Genomic DNA, 23,924 nt, shown 5'->3' with positions numbered 1-23,924 from the left:
TTTGCCATGTACAGAAAAACTGCTTCTTGTTTAAAGGAAGCCAGCTCTATTACCAGACAACATACAGAAAAAGTGCCTGTGAGTGTTTAGTACTCTGTAAAATATATTGTCTTGATATTTCAGTAACCTTACTAGAAGAAAGGTGCATGTCCTTGAGGAACTATGTACTTCTTTGCATTTGGGCCCAGTGAATTAGGGAGTGAGCAGGAGGTGTTCCAAGTCTAAAATGTATACTTTAAACATCTTATCTGCATATCTATTTTCCTGCATATCTGCTCCCTCTCAATGGGATCTTAGCCCCCCTCCCATCCTACATCAGCACATCCTAAGGTGTTTACCAATTTCAGCAGGTACCCTTGTTAGCAACAGATATGATTGGAAACCTGGGATAGGATTTATATACCTCTATATCTGAGCTCATGACCTAATTTCCCTTTGTAGACAGTACACAGAAACACGCACTTCCAGGATGTGATTCATTGGGCTTATTATGTACAGTACAAGATGAGGTGAATCTCAACTTCTGTGTTTAAATCAGGACATTTTTATTTCTCCCATTCTACCTTCCCTTGCTCTTTATCCCCAGTGAATTGTTATGAGGCTGATTGTGTGTCCTCAATGGTGTAAAAAAGGTCCTTGGACAGGTGTGAGACCAGCAGTTCCTGCTGATCCTACTGCAGGGCGGCAGAGCAGCAATGCTCATTCAGGCAGATCAGCAACACAATGTAAGGGAATGGTGCTGGGCCAGGAAATGCTGCTGTAATCCCTCCAGCTACACTGCTCTTTCACACAGGGTATGTGAGTCACCAGCACTAGAGGCTTTCATTCGCCAGATTACTGGTGTCTCCCATCCGCCTTCCAAAGCAGAGAAGAGGTTGGGTGGAAGTTGTGGATGGAATTATCAGCACTCACTGTCTCTTCTAAGGACAGAACTGACCTCTGTTGCTAGGACTAATGGGAGAAGGTAGATGCCAGTCCCACAGGTGGGGTGGAAATGAGAAGAAAACAGATCCTGAGCTTCTCAGAGAAGCTCTGCGCTGCCCTCCATCTCTTTTCCAGTGAGGAATTTCAGCTCTAATTTCTCCTGTATGTCACAAGCACAGGCTGGGAGATAGGGTTGAGGAAGAAAATGCCTAAAATTGCAGAAGAGCTGGCTGTGGGACCAGGAAGGCTGAGGAGATAAAAAATTAATTACTGCACTGATCATGACACTTGTTAGCTATGTGTTATTTGCTGAGGAAAGGCAGAAGTCCCCATCTTCCCATACTGCACCTTAGCAAAAGGAAGATGGACTTCTTTGTTGTGGGAGAAGGCAAACTGCCAAAGGGCCTTGATGTCCAGAAAGACTTGAGGAAAGGACCCATGTGAACCTCAAGAAGTTCAACAAGGCTAAGTGCAAGGTCTTACATCAGGGTTGGATGAAGCCTCAATATCAGTACAGATTATAAGGGTGAGAATTCCGTTTCTAAGAATGCCAAGTGGAAAAAGGATTACTAGTGCTAAGGAAAGAAGGATTTGTTAGTATTGCCTGAATAACATGAACAGCAGTAGAAACATTTTGATTTGAGTGGTGGTCAGTCCTTGGTGCTCTGTTGACTTCTAGAGGCAAGGTGTCAGAACAGAGCTGGGAGTTTGACCACGGATGCTGGCTAATGATGATGTGATTCGGGAAGGCAACTCTCTGAACACTGTGTTCCCAACATACTGACTACCCAACTCAGTTACTGGTAACATGCATCACACTTAGACACATATTTTGCTATGAGAGAGACATTTTCTTAGTGTCATTAAGCGACTGGTCCTCTTTGCAATGTACCATTCTAAAAGAAAATTAAATCCATTGATTTAAAGTTGTTTGAAACTGGATGTGGAATCACAAATGATTTGAATACTTCTGAGGTTGTTATGAGAAACACACTTGGTACAACTGGGGAAGCAAATTTCTTTCACAGAAATATAAAGTGGCTCAAAGACATAAAAAGATTGAAGTACTGTGTAGCTATCATCTGTAGGATAGCTACACAGCACCTGGTTAACCTATGCTGTTTGTCCCATATACTACAGTGATTCTTGCTCTCTACCAGGATAAAAGCTATTCTCTGGGAATGGCAATTTCACCTGGGCTGTGACTCCCCTTATCGCTAAGCACAAGTTTTATATACTCTGGTGCTTACAATAAGAGCTTACATGGTGTTTAAGGATTTTGAGGGTCTTGTAGCTCTGGACTCAGGGGTGAAATTCATCTAGTGTACTTAGCAGTTTTTCCCATAGCTCTTCTACAGCACTTTCCTTCTGAGGATACAAAGTGATTTGCAAACATTAATTAATTCTTCTAAAGCCCTATGAGGCAGATAAGTGTTAAGTATCCCTGTGTTAGTTCATATGAGAAACATGAGACCTGAGTGCCTTATGATCCATGCTGCTCTCTATATGTACTCCCAAAAAGGAATATGTGCCTTGGGAGAGAGGAAATCCCCATTTTTTCATCATTCTGTAGTTTTCCTTGGACCCTTCTAAAAGGGCAGCAGGGATAAGATTAGGATTTGAGCTACAGAGATTGAAGAAAAGAGGGAACCTTGCTGTATTTGCTGCTGGTTTTGCAGGGGAAAGCGAGGACCTTTATGCAAACTGTGGATTACTTGCTCCATGTTCCAGCAATCTATTTGAAAGGTAGCTTGGGCTTCTGAAGTAGGAGATACCTCTAAAAGTGCAGGCATACTTGCAGGCTACCAGGAGCAATAGAACCAGACAGCAAGTGGAGGCAGAGGAATTACTTGAATAAACAGCCCTAGCTGAATGCCACCTGCATTGGTGAGGAAAACTATAGTCTTCTGGAAGAATAATGGAGCCTTGGATGCTTCAAATCTTAGTGATTTTCTGCTATGGAGCTCCAGTAAGGTAAGAATAATCAGGGCTTAAACTGCCTTTCCCAGATTGTTAATTAACCTTAAGAACAATTTACAGCACGGCCACTCTGCTGTTACATTCCTGTAATGCTGGAAATGGAGCATTTGACTTCTTGAGGGCAAATGACAGCTTTATGAGAGACACTGAAGTAGCCAAATTTTCATGCTAACAATACAGGATGAGAGACATTGTTCTCCAGTTTCCAAGACACACTAGATACAAGATCATCCAAATGCGTTTCTGAATGCATTCTGACAAAATTATCTACAGTTACATGCCTTCCCAGCCGCTGGTGCACAGCACATAAGCTAATGTAACAATTATAATTATGGTCGTGATCAGACCTACAAGGCCTTTTTAAGACATGAAAATCAGACTAATTCTCTAGTTTCAAACACAATGAGTTCAAATATGTAATGTAAATGCTAACAAAAAAGATACCAAATGTTAGGTCTGCACCAGCCAAACTTCTATTGTTATCTTAACAAGTCCATATTCTTCAGGCATTGTTTGTATTTCTATTGTGCCAGGAGATTTATTCTTTAGTTTGAGGAGTCTCCCTGAATGGGGGAGGGAAACATTGCTATTGCTGTGAAAAAGAAACATCTTTTTCTGACGTATTAAGCATTAAGAGGATTAATAAAGGCAAGGCATATCGCAGAAGGAGATGTTCTTAATATAGCTTTTATAATGAACCCATGACCCTCCAGAAAATTTAGGAGAGTTAAAAAACCTATTGCTTTGTCAATCTTTTATTTTTTTTTTTTAAATAATCTTCTTGTAAAAAGATCAAGGGATTTATCTGCTGTTATTTACATAAAATTCAACCTTTCCTGCTTAAAATCATGAATCATTTAATGTCACATCTGCAGGATATCTGAGGCAGATGCCATTAATGCAAGTGACTTCAAAAATTCCAATTTCATTTGGATTAAAACCTACAACTAAGTCAGTGAATAGAATATACTGTACATGCATTAAGGCTGGTGACTACTAAAATCTCTTGGGTAGATAAACTAAGCACAGATTAGCCAGGTCTAAGTAAATATGTCCTCACCTAGGGAAAAAAAGATATCGTGACATTTCAGTGATGTAGATTTAAATCAGTAGCCATGAGAAATGGTTGAATATTTGTATTATAAAAGAGATACTGTGGCACAGTCACAAAGGTGCATTTCTTATACATTAATTAAACACACAAATTATTTTGATAACAGCTACTGCACTTCTGAGGTGATATGGCTCCTCAGTGATGAGTACTTGATGATCAGTTGTAGGCACTAGCAATATCCTTCATGCTGAGTGACTTTTATCACTATTTAGATTTACAGTATATACATATGTGTTTGTATCTACACTTAGGGCTTGATCTGCTTAATCTCCTTTACCTAAGGTCATCTGTTCATTATAATCTCTTCCTTTGGAGCCCTGTGATATTTGGATAAAAGAAATAGGCATACAAGGGGTGGGGGTATCCTGCCATGTGACAGGGAGTACTATGCTTGGCTTTTGTCTGTACTTGAATCTCTACATATGCTTTGTTCTTACCTGTCAATCATGGTATACTATAAATGATTAGGGCCAAGCGGTCGGTATGGTCTTGCTGTCTGTGAGAATGCTATAGGCTGCTCTGTATTTGTTGCATCCACTTGCAATACATGGTTCCTTTGAATCCATTCCCATTGCTTTACCAGCACTTCTGTTTGCTTCTGTTTGTAAGCAAACCTCTCCCTCTAGGCATAGTCCTTTTGGATTTGTACAGAATGACTTCTTACTTTCCCAGAATGAACCTGAACATTGCTATGGTGTAAAGAAGCCTGCATGTTCCTGGACTTCTACAACAGATTTGAACAAGCCATTGTCTTTCATGGAACTCCAGAGAATGACAGTCAGCTCTGGTCACATCCGGGACACACAGAACACTTCTGACTCACGGTGAAGTGCCTAAGACTATTCAGCTTCTTGAGGCAGAGCATATGCTTAACTGGACCAGACCTAAAAGCCACATGCACTTCTCTAGACCAGGCTGTAAAAAGATGAAATTAAGTATTCCGTGTCACCATGCTACATTCAGTCATATAAATGGCAGCAACCATATACAGAAAGTAGTTTGCACAAAAGAGTATTCTAAATAACCTCACCAAAATAGTATAACTGCAGGAAATTCTATGGAGAGAAGGCCAAAACTTCTAATCCATTTATATGTCTAGTTGATTTAAATGGCTGCTGTTTCATCCTGTTATATATACCACCAGAAGTTAAGGCTCAGTGTGCTCATCAGACAACACAGATGATGCCAGCACAAAAACTAAAACCCAGTGTGTTTTTCTGTGGAAGCAATGGACATTTTAGCTGGAATAATTCAATGCAAGAGTAATGTACAAGAAAAAACAATCATCTACAAGAGATCCTTAGTACTTGGAAATGTTACAACAGGACAGCATTCATTCTTGCATTTCTCTGAAGTTTCTTGACATATTGCATCCATACAAAGAGTTCATCGTGATTTAAGAAAAATATCCTAATCTTAGTAAAATAAACATGCTTCAAAGTTCCATATTTGCAACTCAAATGCCACATGTGCAATAAAACTAAACTCCATTTAAGGCAAGTAGTATATGTCACTTCTAAAATTTCTCAACATCAAATAGCAGTAAGAGCTCCCAAACCTCCAGACTTATCTGAAGATAAACTTCATAGGCACCGTCAAAGAAAACAGAAGCTAATCTAACTGGAATTTCACTTTCCTGATCTGAGGAGAAATCCCAAAGTACCTTCATATGGTATTGAAGCAGCTGATGGAATTTGTTGCTGCTAGTGTAGTAAATCCCTACAGACTTCCACAGCTGGAGATCAGGCAAGTGATAAACTGAAAGGCACCAATCAAGTTCTCCATGATAGATGTGACCAAACAAATTGTGTTCTTTTTGGGGTGGGTAACAGCCAAAGTTCAGAGTGACAGGACTTGGGGGATGTTTGTTTTGTTATTTAAAGGCAGGTCCATGTTCACTCTTAAAGCCAGACACTGTAACACTCAAATCTGTGCTAAGAGGTGTCCACAGCCTGAGCTCAGTACTTCAATAAGGGGGAAGTATCTGAGCACCAGCGGACACATAAATATCAGCCCAGCCTGGCTTGGGGCAGGGTAGTTCCTAGTAGCTACCTGCTGAGCTGCTTCAAAGAATGGGGTGAGTGTTGCGAGTCTAAGCAGTAGCTGGAGTTATGGGTACATGGGGCTCAACGTGCTCTCAAGCCTCCTCTTAACCACAAGGTACAGCCAGCCTGTTACCAAAGATGTTTAGCTCAGAAAACATGCTGCAGGGTTTGGTACTTTATTTCTCAAAATGCAGCTTTTCAAAAATGGGGAAGGAAAAAAAAAGCAGCAAAGACCAATCAATCAGCAATCAATTGTATCTTCTATTGAGAGAGTCTTTTGTACTCACATTTCCTTAATATATAATTAGATTAGGAGACAACAATCAAAGGGTCCAACCAGTGACTTGGACAAGAACAAACCATTGAAAAACACCAGAGCTGCTCAACTGAGTAAAGGCTGCAAATCCAATTGCAAAAAATATATGTATTGTTTTTTAAATTTACAGAGTTTATTTTTTAAAGTACAGAAAACTAAATCTGTGAAAACCACTGAAAATGAACAAAAATGCACTGACTGCAGGCACAGTTGAGGTGAACTGGCCTTGACCTCAGCTGACCCAAATTAAACTCCAATTACTGTGGGATTAATTCTGGCATGAAAAACACAGCCTGTCAACAGGAACTGAAAACATCCCATAAGTCAAGAAACATTAAAGCCTAGTTGAGGATTATGCACGAAGAGTGAGAGGATTATGACAGGAAACAGTTCTTAGCCTGACGAGCAGCAAACTCAGCTTCCCAAATAAAGGAAATGGCATGTAATGCTCTCATACAGCCTAGAAGAAAATGCTGCAAGTTTCTGCTAGATGAAGAAAGGTATGAAAGTAAAAATCTGTGGGATGAAGCCTTCCCATGCAAAGCCAACAAATGTTATGGATATCTCTCTGTCTCTCTGAGTGTATGCAGCTAAATTAACACATTTTCTTTACTAAGTGGATTGCAGTTTGCCATATTTTTTTCATTTATCTATTTACTGTCAGTGACAGAATGCAATTTCCCACCATCTCTTCAAAGCTTTTGCTGTCAGTATATCTGTTTTTAGGCTTTTTGCTTGATCCTGTAGGTTATACTGTTGGTGAGGATCTGAACAAGAGGTAAAGTTATTTAAAAAGACAGGAGATAAAGAAACGCATGCAATTTGTTGAAACTTATTGCACATGAAAGAATGCCATCTTTCTCCAACTTAATGCAAGCTACACATCTCCACTGTGTGCCCCAGTGGAGAAGTAACAGAGAAATGACACATTAATATTGAAGCTGCTGTGATGTGTCCATGCTCGCAGTATAACTTCTCCATGTCTATGATTTGCCCTCACTCATTCCAGTTCAGGAAAGCCATTGTTTATGTGCTTAAGCTCTGCTGAAGTCAATGAGATTTCAGTGTAAGCTTAAAGTTAGGAATCTATTGAGAGCTTTCCTGAATAGGGATCTGTGCTTATTGCACTTGGTTTAATCAACCCATGAGATTTTGGTTTCTGAGGTTTTCAATACAAGAATAGAAAGGGTATGCTTTGTGCATTAAGATCAGTTCTTTCTAGTATTTCTAGTGTATGAAAATGTTTGGAGAGTGATACATAACAATTCATTCTGAAGAGACATTGTATATTGTACATATGTACACATACATGTCTACACCCAGAAAAATTTTACTCAGTATTGAAGAAAGAGTCACCTTTGTTTGGATCAATGCTGTGGTTGACTGTATCTGTAGCACAGTGTCCAGAATAACTGAATTATCCATGAAAGGTATACTGTCCATGTGAATGGCACACAGTCAATATGACAAGTGAGCACTATTCCGCACCCAGTGAAGTCCTTGTTGAGTGTACTGAACTAAATGCTCCATACTGCTGTGCAAGGTGATAGGTCCCATCAATGCATCCAAGTCGTTAAAAAAATCTACAGGGGGAAAAAAAGATCCAGCATCAGAAGAGTGAAACTGCATTTGCTACTTGTCACCCTTTAATAGATTTTATTCTCTTGCAAATTGAGCCAAGCTGAACATTTCATAGGAATGAAAGTTTAGTGCTGGCAAGATTAATTTTAAAGCCCTGTGGTTCATGATGTTACAGACTGATGCACAACAATTTTCTTTTTAAAGAGCCAAGCAGTGAGTTCTTCAGCTTTGCTTTTCATTAATTTCCACTGAGTCTTGATAAAGCAAACAGATGCTGGGCAAGATTTATTTGGAGATTAAGGACAACTAAATCAAAAAGTCTACACACAAAAGTCTGTCTATACATATGCTAGATATTTAAGCTACCACAGCAGAGTAATAGAGGCCTGTGCAACATGGTCAGCCCAGCTTAAAGAATAAATTGGCTAACTAGCCCCTAAGGGCTTAATGCAGTTGCCTACTTAGAGGCATGTTATTATGCCCTTTGAGATGCTCTCAGACAGTTGATACAACCCGGACAGGCAAATCTTACACAGGAGGTTTCAGCAGTGGGACTGCAGGTAAGGATACCTCAAATAATGGCATTTGGCAGCTATGGTTAAAAACTGAATTGTATTCCAGTCTCCCTTTCAGGGTGAATTGGGCAGCCCTCTGAATGCTGCTGACTGTATTGAACAAAGCTCCATCAACTGCAATGAGAGATTAGCCCGCCTGCCCCAACTCATATATACACACCTAAATTTAGGTGTCTTCATTTGGATTTGAATCCTGGCAATGCCACTGCCTTAACTACATAATTTAGCCTGAAAACCAAGCGATACTTTGCCATCAAGTCAGATGTTGAGGCATTTGCTCATGGAAACCAGTTCAGCTGAGAGAAGTTTGCTCTTAAGAGGGAACGAGGTGCCTTCTTCCCATCTGTGCCTGCTTGGATGGGGGGAGGGTTAGGGGCTGTTCACTCCTTCTGCAAAAGGGAAGTGTGTTCCTACTTTGACATGGTGTGGCTAAACACATCCCATCCGGCTCCACAACTTTGGGAGGAAGGAAAGATGCCTTGCTTGCCACAAACCTCTCTCTCCAGAGTGACACAGATGGCAGGAAATGCTACCCACAGCTATGTCTGTCATTAGTCCTGACCAGCCAAATAAACTAAAAAAGCTCTAGTGAGATAGTGAGACAGCTATCAAAATTGCCTTTTTGGGCTGTTTTGATCAAACTATGAGCAGACTGAAGAAAAAAGTCACCTCTGCAGTCTTACTTTGCAGACAGGATTCCTATCAAAATAATTGATTTCCTTATCAAAATCATGTGACAGTCTTCTAGAATAGTCCATTGCCTTGACTTGCTCACCTCTGTTTTCCTTGGCCAGGTTGTCAGCCATCTCCCAGTAGTCATAGCTGTGCAGGATGCTGTTGGTGATGCTGACATGGTTGGCAGCCATCTGATGAATGCGCTGTGGTATGCTGACGATAGGAGATGGGGAAGGGGCCCCTGTGCTCCCCTGGGATCCTACAGAGCTGACTGGAGAAGGGCTAGGGGACATTGGTGATGGTGTTCCTGTGCTCCTGCAAACAGATATTAATACAGTTACTTAAAAGATGTTGGGATTAAAACCATGAGAATATTAGAACATATTACAGGTAAGAAAATATTTCTGTCTGCCAAGCTAATGTATGTTTCTGTGCAACTTACTTTCCACTGGCACCCCAAGGAGACGGGTTCTGGGCAGCTTTTGATGAATTCTGTAAAGGAAAAAGTAATTCAGAAGGCAGATAATTTATATAAGACTATGATATGAAATACATTAAAAAGTATAAAAGTAAAGTAATGTAAAGAAAAAATTGTGCAAGTCCAAGTATTTAAGTCTCATGATGCAATAAACCAACTCAGCCTGATTTAGTGTTATGATGAAGCAGTGCTGCAGCACAGACTCAAATCACAGTCTATTAAACACCCTGGCATGGGGACTGATCAGGAAAGCATGTTAGTTGAAATGGGAACTTTCCGCAGAAATCTTGGGAGTATAGGAGAAAGTGCTGCTAGGATTCTTTGTGAGGTTTAGGCTGGAATTTCTTGTGATAGAGAAAGCCAGAAAGATTTTCTCCTACTCTCCTGTCCTCAAAGACAAATGTAATTCCCCTAGGACCTGCAAGACTGTGCAGGACTGTCTGGCTGACCACAGGGATGTGAATCTGAGAACTTCTTCAGCTCAGGTGAGTGTTTTAACCACTAGGCTCAAGAATCTTTCTCACGATTGCTCCTCTTGGAGCTGTTCCTCTTTGTCTGAATACAGCAGCATTCACAGTGTCAGGGAGACTGCCTCTGTACACTGCTGTTTTTTCTAGCTGAAGAAAGTTCCCAACAAGGTCCCCAGAGAGGACATTAGATTTAGTGTAATCTCTTGTGTACCTGCAGTCATTAAGACTCTCACTGGTACAGTGTGCTTAGGCTAAAGAATGTCATTGCTTGGGGAGAGACTACCTTGTATAAGCACTGCATTTACAGAGTAGAAATTCAGGTGTCTGCAATAATGGAAATTATTTTAGTAGTTAGTGTGCAGGAGCTGGTGGGAATTTTCTGGCAGGTTCCTGCCCATTTGACCTGTGGGAAAACTCCTCTCCCAAATGTAGTGACTGATTTAATTCTGGGACTGTGAGAAAGAAGGATGTAGAAAACAGAAGTCTAAGAGGCAAAACTTTTCTAGTCCATCCCATTCATAGCCTCATATTCAGGAATGGCCAGTCTCTGATCCTGCAGAGGAAAGTGACGTCCTCACACTCTTCCCTGAAACCATACATGCAGATAATTGCTTCCTTTCCTTCTTGACAGCCACGGGAGACCAAGTGAAGTTCTGCACCTTGAGAACTGTTTTGATATTTGTTTAAATGCAAGACTGAAGGTGTTGCAAGCTGCAGGAGCTACAAGGATTAACAGCACTACAAAAACTCTTGTGTCCCACCCATGGCTTACTAAGGAAAAATGATAAACCAGGGGCTTCAGAGCTTTACAGATTTCAAGGCCAGGAGTAATCCCTCAGGACACTCAGTCTGCACTTCCCCTTTCCCACCAATCATGGAACTTTTATGAGAAGCTAAATGACATTTAGAATTTATTCTATTTTATTCTTTTTGAAAAGGATAGCTAGTTATATAGAAATCCTAAGACACTATTTATCTTTCTTGTCCTCCTGTGTCCTGCTCTAATGTTTAGTTTGCCTCACAGTTAGAAAAACAGATTCTGTTTCAGGATTTTAGGATTGAATTTTCTTACCTTCAGTGCTAGCTTTTGGATTTTATTGATCCAATGCCAGCAAAACTGCACATTGCCTGGTATCTGTTTCCCTATACACAATGATCACACCCTCTCTTAACCTGTTCTGCCATAAGCTTGACACATCTCCTTAGCACCTCTTCTAAAAGTTTATTTTCTCAGTTTTGATGTGTCCTCTGAACTCCTGCTTGTGTTCCTACACTGTTCATGTGCATGCTGGCACAGGCTGCATTTTAGCAGGGATCACATCAGTGCTGTGTGTGCCCTGGCATTCTTCCTGCCTTTTGACCCTGGGCCTTCTCCATCCTTAAGTGGTATGAAAAATAACCTTTAAAGTGTCCCACAGGGGCTCTTCCTTCAGTGGGTTTTCCTTTCTTTTTTTTTTTTTTTCAATTTTCCTGGCAGGAAGGGTTAAGGTGTGAAAAGGAGCAGTTCTTATTTACCATCCTAAATAGAACCAACCTGGCAATCCTCAGCATTTCCTCCTCTTACAGAATAGCTACTGGCCTTTGTCTTTCTAGTGTAATGAAAACCAAGTATATGTTATTTATTTGCAGAGTTGGAGGCACAAAAATACAAAAATCGAAGTGGAGTCAAGGGTATTCCAGCTGTAAATGTAAATCAGCCTCTGCCTTACCGTACAACTTACCACACCTTTTTTCTCATGTTTTAGGTACATTGCTCCAGCTTCCTCTCAGTTGTGCACCAGAAGGCTGGGGTAAGGATTCTATAAGGGACCATCTCTTACCCCACTTTGCTTACTGCTGTTCATTCTCTTGGTTTCTTTATGCTCTCTAATATGTCTGGCCCCAGAACATCTGTGGCTTCTTTTTAATTCTCTGCTGCATTATCTATTTTTTTATATATAATGGAAAGAAAATACTTAAAAGGAGATTAAAATAATATTTTTTTCTTTTCTAAAAGAAAACTGTGTATAATTTTCCCTGCAAATGTGTGTGACAAGGCTTAAAATCTTTCTTTGATTGATAATATATGTGGAAGTTCTTAATGCAGTCAGTATTTCACATCACTTGGTTTAGAAAGCTTTTAGATACCAAATATGAAATGAGTGGAGAATTGGCTTGTTTTCCACTGAAAATTATAGCAAATGGGTTTTTTTCCCCATTTTTACTTTCAAAGGTGAGAATACTTTCTAATGTGAAACTGCATTATCATTATATCAGCAAGAGCTCTGCAAAAAACTAAGCTCATCTTGGCTATAGCAAAGTGTAAGTCCATTTTGTGTTTGCTGTGAAACAGTTTCTGCCTGCTAGTATGAGACATTTTACATGGTTGAAAGCCTGACCATCCTGTTCTTCATGCAGGTATTCTCTGAACTGGTAAGGAAGAATAAAGTACTGTAATAGGCACATATTTCTTTCCCCTGAAATCAAGTCATTGTTAGAGAAATGCAACTTGTTGAATTACATATTGCTAAATTTTTAGAAGCAATTGCAGTGACTTCAATTTCAGTTTCACAATAACAGATCTGTCAGTTTCTTTCACTGTCTTCATGTGTTCAGAATCTGGTCATGAGCATTTGTGCTTGTGTCTGAAATTTTTGATTAACAAAATGTCAACGGATGGATGCTTTTCATTTCAAGGTACCTCTCTCTGTAATATAACCTCAAGAGATGATCCCTTTGTTCAAAGACAAATGGCTACTTGGAAGGTCCCCCAAAACAGTTTGCCTTAAAACACTTGCATGTTCATATTACTATTTTTTTATTATTTAGAAAGATAAAGGCTAACTTTGTGTTTGTAAATCAAGTGCTGGATGGACTGACTGCTAGGTGAACTCTACCTGAAAGGTTTTGTTCTTGAGATACTTTCCAGGGAAAAGTTGCTTGCCAAACACAATATTTCAAGTGACTTCTTGTCCTACTGAAAATAACCAGGGTTTGGACTTGGCAGAGTAGAAAATGGAAGCTGTAGCAGGCAAAGCAAAACAGGAAGGGGAAGCCAGCACAGTGTCAAGTACATGGCAGGTGGTTTGGCTGCCCTTTGATGCTTTTGTGCAACTCCTACTGAAGTCAGTGTGGGCCATTTGCCAGTTCCATGAGTAAGAACATGTCCCACTGCACTCTCCTACCTATCAGTTCTAGTGGAAGCCCTGCAACTGAGGACTGATCTAGATTGAAGTCTTCAACTCACAGGTCTAGTGGGAAGTATAGTACCGGAGGGGACTCTCGGAGGAAAATCTGTAAACCTAATCATAACAGAGATGGATAGCACTAGACAATCAACCAAGAGTAATCTGAAAATACCTGTTTGTTAATACAATGAATCTCTCATCCTCACAAAGGGACACAGTGTATATTTTGCAAAGAGGGGCCCTTGTGAAAAGAACAGAACTGAATAGATATCAGGCATTGCAGTGGGAGTCTGTGGTAAAACTCCACTGACTTCACAGGGGAAGAACTAAGCCCAGCACACTGTTGAAGTAAGATGCCATATTTCCTATAATCGCACACTGATTTAAAAACATGCCACAAAGAATATACCTTGAAATACTCAATAAGCGCTTTCGAATACTTGACTGCATGGTCTTTCTTGAGTCGGAACATCCTCCAGTACAGAAGGGCCAGGCAGCGGTAACTAAAACAAAACGGAGAGCAGAAGGTAAAGCATGCCCCTTAAACAGGAACCCCCATTGATTATCTTAAAGTCTCAAGCTAACACGGAATGGAACGCTGACAGCTCTTTGCTTATGAATTTTATCACCATTTGTTTACAGCACTTCACCCTTTGCCATGGATTCAAGAGTAAGGCTAGGTATTACAGCCAGGACAGTTCACATTGACAAAGGCTACCAGTAAGGTACTAAACTAACTGCTCTCAGAAGGGTTTGCAGGTTTGGGTTCCCAGGCCTCGACTCTTCAGTCTGCACACTTGAACAAAGGCCTCTCCTGTCAAAAGGTCATTACAGGCCTGGAACCCAATATATGCATTTTAAAAAAATTCTTTTTGTAAGTGCAAAGGCATCCTTTTTGGGTATCTTCTCCTGGGAGTTTATTACAATAGCCTGGAGCTTGTATAATGAACTAGTTATAATGGGTGTGTTTTGTGTACACCCCAGTCTCTTCCAGAAGCTGGAGATAGCTGGGAAACAGGGAAACTTTGGACCAGCCCAGATTTCACTGGCCAAGCTCCTCTGTGGGAAACCGGAATGGAGACTGCTGGAGCCTGGAAGCTATTCCTAGGCCACCTGCTGGATTTGTTCCCCAGAGGAAAGCAGCAGTGGGCTGAAAAACTCAATGTGCTGTACTGGAACTATGTTGCCACCGTGCATCTCGTTAGTCTGCAGAGTGCCACACACCTTTAATGCTATGTAATTAAATGAGAGAAATAGCTATTAACTATAATTATACATCACTATAACTGAAAATCAGCATGCAGGACACACAAACTCTTTGCTGTTGGCTTTAGGTGTACTGGTCTATTTTCTGAATCAAGAATCACCACCGCCTCTCCCCAGCAAGCTTTATGATCGACAAGTGTGGGATTGCCCCACAGTAACACAGCTTTCACAGCAGATATCTGACATGTTTTGGTTTTTCTTTGGCAGCAGAGGACTTATTTTGAAAGTTGTATTTAGTCTCGGAGTTAACCTGAAGCACCATAAGGTGCCTTGAGTTTGGAAGCTCAGAGAGAAATCCACCTTCCCGTGCTCAGGAGCTGCCCAAACCTCAGCAAACCCACCGAATTAGCAATACTGGTCCTGGAAAAAATCCCAGGCAGGGTTTCTCTCAGCCTCCTGCCCTGAAAGCAGAAGGTGAGTTTCTGCCTTTGGCCGCTTGAGGGCAGTCTCTCCCTAAGAGAAGCGGAGCTGCCTGGCAGCCTGGGAGCTGCCAGTGGATGCGGTGGCCTCGCAGCCACCACCATAACTCTCACTCTGTCACCTTCACAGGTACAGCACATATGCAAATGGTGTCAGCTCATCTGCTGCCTGGCAGACGGTGAGTTAAGATTGCTATTCATCGCCCAGCGAAGGCACCGTCTGCTTTCCCCCTCGCTGACCTTTCTTCTGAAACAGATGCAGTGGCTCCATGAATTTGGATGTGGCTCTGCACATACCGAGGTGCTCCGGCAGCTCTCAGCGACCCTTTGTTAATACAGCTTTATATTATTTTTACCATTCTTTAGTAATTTTCCCACCTAAGTGTCTTTAAAGCAATTGTCATTAGCGTGTTCCGTGCTCCTCCCAACAGCACAGCAAACCAGTGACAAAGGAAGGGCATTTAAAAAATAAATGCATCTCTGAATATTTTATTCTTTCAAATACCAACGATTAATTAGGAGCCCTTATTTATGGAGGCTAAAGATGCACTTGATTTGGATTTTTAACAGATGGTTAATAGATGTTAAAAACACACTTGCTGATTGTAAATGTCCACTTACTGAGAATCAGTAACCATGTAATAGGTATTTTATGTATTAACCACATAGATATGAAATTAAAATTTGATTTTAATACCATTTTAGCATTTTACTAGCAATCAGCAACCATCCTGTAGCAGGTAAGATGCGTGCTTATACATTTAGAAATCTCAATTTAGAGGGTAATCCAAAAGGCTTAATTAACACCATCACCCTATCTCCCTTCATATAATATAAACATAATTTATGTTTATTGAGCCTAAAATGTCAGTCACAAAAGAAACGACCGAGCTATTGGTACAAAAATACATCACTCATAAAAACAACAAACCATCAGGCATTTAAAAATTAATTATGCTGACATACCATAGCTGACCTGTCACAGTCAATAAGTATGAATTGCTTATTTACAGAGACAGCATACAGACTTGATACAGTGATACAAGGGCTGGACCTTCCCAGAGCAGAAAGTATTCTCTTAATTTCAATAGACAACATAATCCTATCTGGCTGTGTCCAGCATGAAAATCAGAGATTTTCAAGAACCGGCTCACTGCAGAAAAGAAGCCTTTTGAGGAAATCTTGATTTACTAACCATAATGCTGCCAGCTGTTTGTCTTCTGGCGTGGCGTTGGGGCCTGAGTGGGTTTTTAGTCTTACTGCATACCTTAAACAAAAGGAAAAAAGCCAATGTGAGTTAACTGAGACAGCTTTATACTACTGATCAGAGAGCTAAGCTGCCCAATGTCATTTAATCTGCCCCCCTGTACATATTTGCTCATGTTACCAGACATGCATGTGCTTTTTTCTGCTCATGTTTCAGAGATATTTTGCCATTAGCAGTGCCTCCCTCTGCTCTTTAAACAGCAGTAACTCCCTTGAACATCCATCAGTGCAGAGTGGAGCCTAGCTGGAGAGGCGATGCTGTCCTACCAAAATAACCTCTGCTGCTGTGGAGACCCAGTTACACAGAGTTCATGCAGAAAGGTTTTCACAGCATTTGAATGAAGACAGCCTGCCTTGAAGCTGGTGCTGCCCTCACCTTGCCAGTTCTGAGCGTGTCTACCAGATTTGCTCCTCCAAGCAGAGCACAGCAGAGGGGAACATGTGGCTCAGAGCTATTTTTGCTCATATGACATTACATTCAAATTCTATAAATATTAAACATCCACAGAGGTAGCACTGCTGTTTCAAGGGTGTATGTGCTATGTAATCACAAATTAGTTTCTGGAAATCTCAGCTTTCAGCTGAATACCTGAACAATGGACAAGGTTAGGACAACACACAGCACTTCCGGGTGCACTTCTGGAAAATACCTCTGTCCCACAATTAGCTGCTTGTATTTATCTTATCTTTACTTTCAATATCTTTGCAAAGAGTTGGTATGAACATCTTGTTTCAACAGGCATACCTAGCAAAGCACTTATTTTTCTGAGCTGCAGCAAGTGACATCAACAGCAAATCACACTACAACACAACCACAGCTACACACATTATTGAAAGCTATGGATCTGCAAACAAAATTAGTTTCCAGAGTTAGGACCATATATTTACTATCATGAGAAAAGACAAGGCAGAGAAAGAAGGAGCTTTCTGCCTTTTGAAAATAAAAAGAAGGAAAGAATTGCAGAGATGGCATGTGCTATTCTCTTACTGAAAAAAAAAATACTTGATTTTGTTTAATAACCTTCCAGTCAGAAAGCTGGCCTGACAGTGCAGCTTTCTCCACTACTGTGGCAGGGTTTGTTCTCCTGTGGAGAGGGTCACTCAGCTGCTGGGATGATTTTGACCTTTGTTTTCTCTACTGACATTGTCAATAATGTTGACTATTTAGTACCAGCTATAATGGAGAAATAGACTTAGGAGACAAATTTTCTTCATAGGAACTGTGGGTGGGACTCAATTCTACTGTCCTGTTTGGAGAGTCATGAAGGTAACTAAGTGTAGGGGCAGCTTTAGTGTGAGCTGGACAGCTTTTGGGACTCCACTGGCTACAATAGGAGCATATGCACCAAATGGACCTTGAGTGTCCAATTTCCTATCACTGTTCAGGTAATCTTTCAACTGCAGTCTTAAATACATTGCAACATTTTGCAAACTACCACTCCATGAGAATGTTTTGGTGTTATGTATTATTATTTCCCCCTTTTGAGTAGCAAAACTTGTATCATGAAGCTTTTGAGATAATTTGCAACCTAAGTAATATGAAAAGCTTTGGCATTCATTTGGATGTTTTTTGTTTTGGTTTTCATTATACACGCTTTCCTGATTTAATATCAATCACAGATAATACATACACATTACATCCCACTTGGGAGGACCTCACTTCTCCCCTCTTCCTGTATCTAAGGAAGTATGTGATAAAGTAGATGAGCATGTTTGCACAAACAGAGTAACCTCCTCCCTTCCTACCTGATGAGTTCAACTGTTTCTGAATACATTGTATAAGGGGATTTAGATTCCATTGGGCCTTGTTCCATTGCATTTCCACACTCAATAAATGATAGTGCTGCTTCTGCATAATTCAGTGCCTTTCCAAACTTTTCCACCTAGAGGGAAAAAACAGGGACACAGAGAAATAGTGTAATCATCAAGATATGGTTACATTTGATGGCATTTTCACAACATGAATTGTAAACTTGACACAAGTTGGTATACTTCAGATGCACAAATTTTCCTATGAGAAGCTTAAAATCCATCACACAGTATGCATCAGTGAAAATCATAAGATACAGAAAGTAGAACTAGAAAAGGCTATAAGATGTTATTATGCCCACACTCTTGTGCCTAACAAAGGATCAACTCTGCCTAGGACATTCCTGACAGATGTTTGTCAAGGCTTTTCCAGTGCTGGAAATTCCATCATCAGGCTTTTTGTTTCAGCTTTCATTAAAAAGCATTTCACACATCTTTGAAAATGTAGTATTTTTCATCATCAGTGAACAAAGAAAGGTGATTATCTTGAACTACCAGAACAAGAATTAAATGCTTAAATACTACTAGCTCCTACTCAAAGGCTTATCTCTGTTTTCATGTCTTTTTTATCCCTACCATTGTCAGCCCTGCTTGACCACACTTTCCTCTTTCAGGATTTTGCTTTCTAAATCCTCCTCTTCTTTCAGGGACTGCTTAGCTCCTGCAGATTCTTATGCTATCCTCCTTCTTTGTTTATGTTATCCTGCCCCATTTTTTTATTTTCATTACTTCTTTAACTCTGTTTGTGTGTATTTGTGTACTCATATAGATGTACATGTATATAAGTCCTCAATGATGGTATGTAAATGTACATGTAATGTTCATATATGTACACTTACATACCACTTAATCTGCTCTCAGAATTTCATTTTTTATGTGGACAGAGATGAAACATACTAATACCTCTCTGTCCTGCCTTTTTTTTCCTTCAGTCAGAACTCCTGTGGTACGTAAAGACCATTAATGGACTGGATGCATTTGGTCGAAATCTGATGCACACAGTGAAAGGTTAATGGACCTTATTCTTTTCCAAGGGATAAAGATTTTAAATAGCAACTTTGGAATGGCACACTGGCTTCAATCTATTTTAGGTTCTTATATGACTCCCATTGCGATCATACCGGAGAACTTCACAAACTTTTTATTATATTTCTCTCCCTGACGCTCTTGTGCGGGTGGAAGTGCTATTATCCCAATTTCACAGACGGGGGACTAAGGAGCAGAGAGGCTTAGAGTAATTTTCAGGCTGTGCACTCTAAATGCCTATGTTAGGTACTGCAGTGCCAAAGTAGGAAGTATCAGACCCAGCAAAGTGATTCAAAGTGCCTGGAGGCACACTGACAATATGGCATTTCCTCCAGGATGGCCCTACAGAGCCAAGGAGGGAAAGGAAGTACCTGCAAAGGGAGATTCACATGGTAAGTAAGGTGCTGGTCCGCTGTGTAGAGAAGCTGAGTGTGAAGGGTATTTCAATCACCTAATACTGATGGGAGACTATTTAAACTGTGCCTAGGAGTCTTTCATGCAGGAAACTTGTGGCAGAGTAGAGAATAATGCTTGCACCTCCTGTTTCTGGGAGTCTACCATAAAAACATTTCTCTTCAGGCTAAGAATTTCCTTTGCATATTAAGTGATCTTTTCCATCCTGTTTAAAGCAACACACTAAAATGCACCATTTGTACTTCTCCACAATATTTTCTGATTTAAGACTCACTTTAGAGTAATATGGAACTGAATAAACCGTGGAAATTTGTGCTAATAAACTCAGGTAGAGTGTAAAACTTAGCGTCCTAAATTAAGGGCCTGCTTCTGCTGCCTTGGCCTTCTTACATTCTGCACAGCTGAGGAAAAGAGGTGAAGAAGCAGAGGTTCTGAGCTACTTCTTTCCTGCTGCTGTGACAACAAAGTGTCTGTCTGTCAACAAATCTACCCCCGCCTGGAAGATGATAGCCATATTAATGCAGGGTCCCACTCCATATATTGTGTCTGCCATCCCAGAGGCTGAATGTTTTTAAGGCTTTGCTAACTTATTTGTAGCACTGGACAAATGCAGCCTGAGAGAAAGCCAGAGATGGCAAAGGGAGCTCTCCTGGACAACTGTGTACTTTGTTGCATCCCTTTGTCATAGAATTGCAGAAGGGTTTGGGTTGGAAGGGACCTTCAAGATCATGTAGTTCCAACCCCCCTGCCATTTGCAGGGACGCCTTCCACTAGACCAGATTGCTCAAAGCCCCATCCAGCCTGGCCTTGAACACTGCCAGGGATAGAGCAGCCACAATTTCTCTGGGCACCCTGTGTGAGGGTCTCACCACCCTCATAGTGAAGAATTTCTTCCTAATATCTGATCTAAATCTCTCCTCTTTCACTTTAAAGCCATTCCCCCTTGTCCTATCACATGCCCTTGTAAAATGTCCCTCTCCATTTGTTTCAAAAGAGAAGCATCTCTTTAGTACTCCATATAATCTCAGATTCCCCTTTTTCCTATCAGCTACAATTTTAGACAGGTCAAAGCCAGGGCCAAGAATCTGTTGCAACAGTCCTTTGTGTGCAAGGTGTTCCTCTAGGGTTATACAGATTCCTTGTGTGCTTCTGATTATGTTGGGAAATGTCTGCCATGTAACCAGGATTCTTTTGACACTGAAGTGCCAAAGCTCTTTAAAAGAAGTGAAAATACCTCAGCCACCAGACCAAATTTGGGGATACAATTATAGCACCTAGCCAGTTAGTTAAACTGGGGAAACAGGTATGTGGATCCCTTACGCAGCCTCCATTGCTACAGTTACTAATTAAAGCAAAGGACTAAATGGGAAGTTTTATTTATCCAGGCCTTTATCTCAGTAAGTCATTATTTGTTAAGTCATAGTTTACTGGGCTATGAACATTTGATTATATAAACATTTCTTAATTTAACAAGCCTAGCCATCCTTATAATAGATTTTATAATTACCCCAGCAATACTGCACTGATGAAGAAACTGCATTACAAAAATAATTTGGAGCAACATAACTAGAAAGAAAATGTTCTCACCATTGCATCTGCTTTATGCTTCTTCCGTTTAGCTTCCTGCATAAAGTAATCTGCATTGCGTGGCCTACCAGAGGAAAATAAGACGACATTTTATTATTTTCTGAAGTGCAGAATATTTTAAAGTTATTTTCCCCTTATTTTAAACCTTATTTTCAAAGATTTTTTATGAAGAAAATACACTTATCATGTAACCATGCATCTTCTGTTTCCAAATTGCTGCCTGTGGAGACAATAGCATTTATGGCTGTTCTCATTCTTTAGAAGTCAGTGATTCAAAGCAAAAAAAAAAGCTAATAAAATGCATTTTTATGGATTATATAAACTGCTTCCCAAATTAGTGCAGTTTTGATCTGTAAAACGGATACAAGCATTAAGCGGAACAAGTTATTCCATCCCCTGGTGCTTGCTTACCTCTTTTTCTGCTCCTCTCTGTACGCTCTTATTTGCCTTTGTTTCTCCCTCCTCTCAAAACAAGTGTGTGTTTAATCTCTCCACTCTGAAAACACACATTGAACCCTCCTGCCTTCACAACTACCATCTCGCCCTCCTTCTCCCTCTTATCTGTAAGCATGCTGAGAGTGCTGTTTACTTTTGCTGCCTGAAGTTCCTTTCCAGCTTGGTGCTGGGCTGCCTGCTGCAATTTCACGGTGTTGCTTGTGCCAAAGTCTCCACTGGTTTCTCCTCAAACAGATCTCCATCCCTTCCTTAACCTACCTACTGCCTACCTGACCTACTGATTCCAAGGTGCAAATTCAACTGCTGTCTCTGTGCTGAAATTCACAAGCCTGATTCTGATCCAGACCTATCCACTTCCATACAAACTGAAAACACAAATGGATGTCTCCTTGACAATGTCTGTTCACCATCTCAGTGAGCTTCTCATGGCTGAACCAAATTTCTTCATCTCCTCCACAAGCTTTCCCTATTGCACTTTTCCCAGTCATGGTGGAAAATCACCATTTGCCATTTGTCATGCCATAACCTTGCGCCTTTAGCTGTTGCCTATTATAAAAGTCTTCACATTTCCTGACCCTACACATTCTTCCCAACTCATATATACGGGAGGTGGCAACCTTCTTTCTCTACTTGGCTAAAACACAGAATCACATGTTGTGTTTCTTCTCAGCTTATACTGTGCTTACTGCCATATCATCATCCCTCTCAGACAAGGAAGTTTTGCCTTGCAATGGTTTTCTTAGTATTGGTTAGTGTCATTCCTTTCCCCTTATCTAATGAAAAAGAGAGATTCCCACGTAGTCTGAGTATGAATTCTGATGCTTATACAACTCATACTTTTAAGTGCTTGGTGTGGTAAATTATGTGGTATTACTGCCACTCAGCAATTTGCTGTAGGTTAACCCTGGCTGTCAGCTCAACCCCACACAGATGCATGCTCACTTCCTTCCACTAGGATGGGGGAGAGAATCAGAAGAATAAAAATGAGAAAACTCATGGGACAAACTAATAAGTAAAGCAAAGTAGAACAAGGAATTCATTCACTGCTTCCCATGGGCAGGCAGGTGTTCAGCTATCTCCAGGACAGCAGGGCTCCATCACACTTAACAATGACTTGGGAAGATAAATGCCATCACTCCAAACACCCCTCTTTTCTCCTTTCCCCAGCTTTTATATGCTGTGCATGATACCATGTTTTATAGAATATCCCCTGGGTCAGCTGGGGCCACCTGTCCTAGCTCTGTCCCCTCCCAGCTTCTTATGCACCTCTAGCCTACTTTGCTGGTAGAATGGCATGAGCAGCAGAAAAGGCCTTGGCTCTGTGTAAGCACTGCTCAGCAATAACTAAAACATCCCTCTGTTATCAACACTGGTTTGGTCACAAGCCCAAAACACAGCACTGTAAGAGCTACTATGAATATTTGGCAGTATGTTTACTTTGTCTGTTTCCTTTTACTTATGTGCACACAATTTCAAGGACATTTAACTGCATCACAGAAGGTTAGTCAACCTTATTTTAAAGAGATGGAAGGCTCAGTATCACTAGATGGAAATAAAATTCGAAATCTGGCTAATTTTGAATAACAGTTCCTTTGCTCCAACTTTCTTTAAAATATTGTTCTCCCTCAGAGTGGATTTTCTCCCCAGTTTACCCAGTAGGTCAGAAAGGGATCTGAAGACAGGTTTGTGTCCCTGTATCTCATAACCTACTGCAGCTGCAAATAATTCCTGTGCCCAGCAAGATGCTAATGTTATCTTAATAACATGAACCATCTGGATTTGGTCTTGGTCAATTATGAAATGTTAGACATTGAAACAGTGTTAGCTCGGCATAGAAAAATGGCTATGCTTCCAGAACTGTTGAAAGAACTCTTACGAAATTTTTAAGTCCTGTCTCGTACAATGACATAGGCAAGATGGTTTATTATGAAGTGCCAAAAATGAAAACAAAGCAGAGGAAATAAACAAAACAGTGGTCTTATCTCTCTCTGAGATGATCTAAGTGATGAGCCTTTACATGATCCTTTCAAGCTCAGGTCATTAAAGTCTGTCCTTTGCAACATTCCCTCCAAATATATCACCCAGCGCTGCACATCTAATTTGCTTGTTGGAAGCATAGTATGAGGCTGTAAAAACAAAGTGAGATAACACAATGTAATTATGGTCTACTTATTTATGAGTTAATTGTAAAATTGTTTTCAACTTGTAACAGGATTTATTCTCCCAAGTTATGATTACCAATGAGGGTATTAGCAAGAGGTATGCACATTACTGAACCAAGAAGCCTGCTTTGAGGGCCCTGCCATGCAGTGGTTAACCATAATTCAATGTGCAAAACCTGAAGTCATCAGTTTTT

At 40.6% G+C, this 23,924-nt stretch overlaps 1 protein-coding gene across 1 annotated transcript in view; it reads right to left on the bottom strand.

Moving 5' to 3' along the window:
• Window positions 1-6,442: 6,442 nt before the first annotated feature.
• AFF3 (ALF transcription elongation factor 3) overlaps window positions 6,443-23,924 on the bottom strand; it is a 321,016-nt gene continuing 303,534 nt past the window's right edge. Inside the window, exons 15-21 of the mRNA XM_034074643.1 lie at window positions 21,113-21,176; window positions 18,023-18,159; window positions 16,206-16,277; window positions 13,735-13,828; window positions 9,653-9,702; window positions 9,311-9,525; window positions 6,443-7,962 (exon numbers count right to left, since the gene is read on the bottom strand). Coding sequence (XP_033930534.1) covers window positions 7,838-7,962; window positions 9,311-9,525; window positions 9,653-9,702; window positions 13,735-13,828; window positions 16,206-16,277; window positions 18,023-18,159; window positions 21,113-21,176 — 757 coding nt within the window. The 3' untranslated portion in view covers window positions 6,443-7,837. The remainder of the gene's footprint in view (window positions 7,963-9,310; window positions 9,526-9,652; window positions 9,703-13,734; window positions 13,829-16,205; window positions 16,278-18,022; window positions 18,160-21,112; window positions 21,177-23,924) is intronic.

This window comes from Melopsittacus undulatus, chromosome 2 (genome assembly GCF_012275295.1).
Source record: "Melopsittacus undulatus isolate bMelUnd1 chromosome 2, bMelUnd1.mat.Z, whole genome shotgun sequence".
In the NCBI taxonomy this organism is placed as follows: Eukaryota; Metazoa; Chordata; class Aves; order Psittaciformes; family Psittaculidae; genus Melopsittacus; species Melopsittacus undulatus.
The sequence above is the reverse complement of the archived record's forward strand: the minus strand, read 5'-3'. Positions and strand labels throughout refer to the sequence as shown.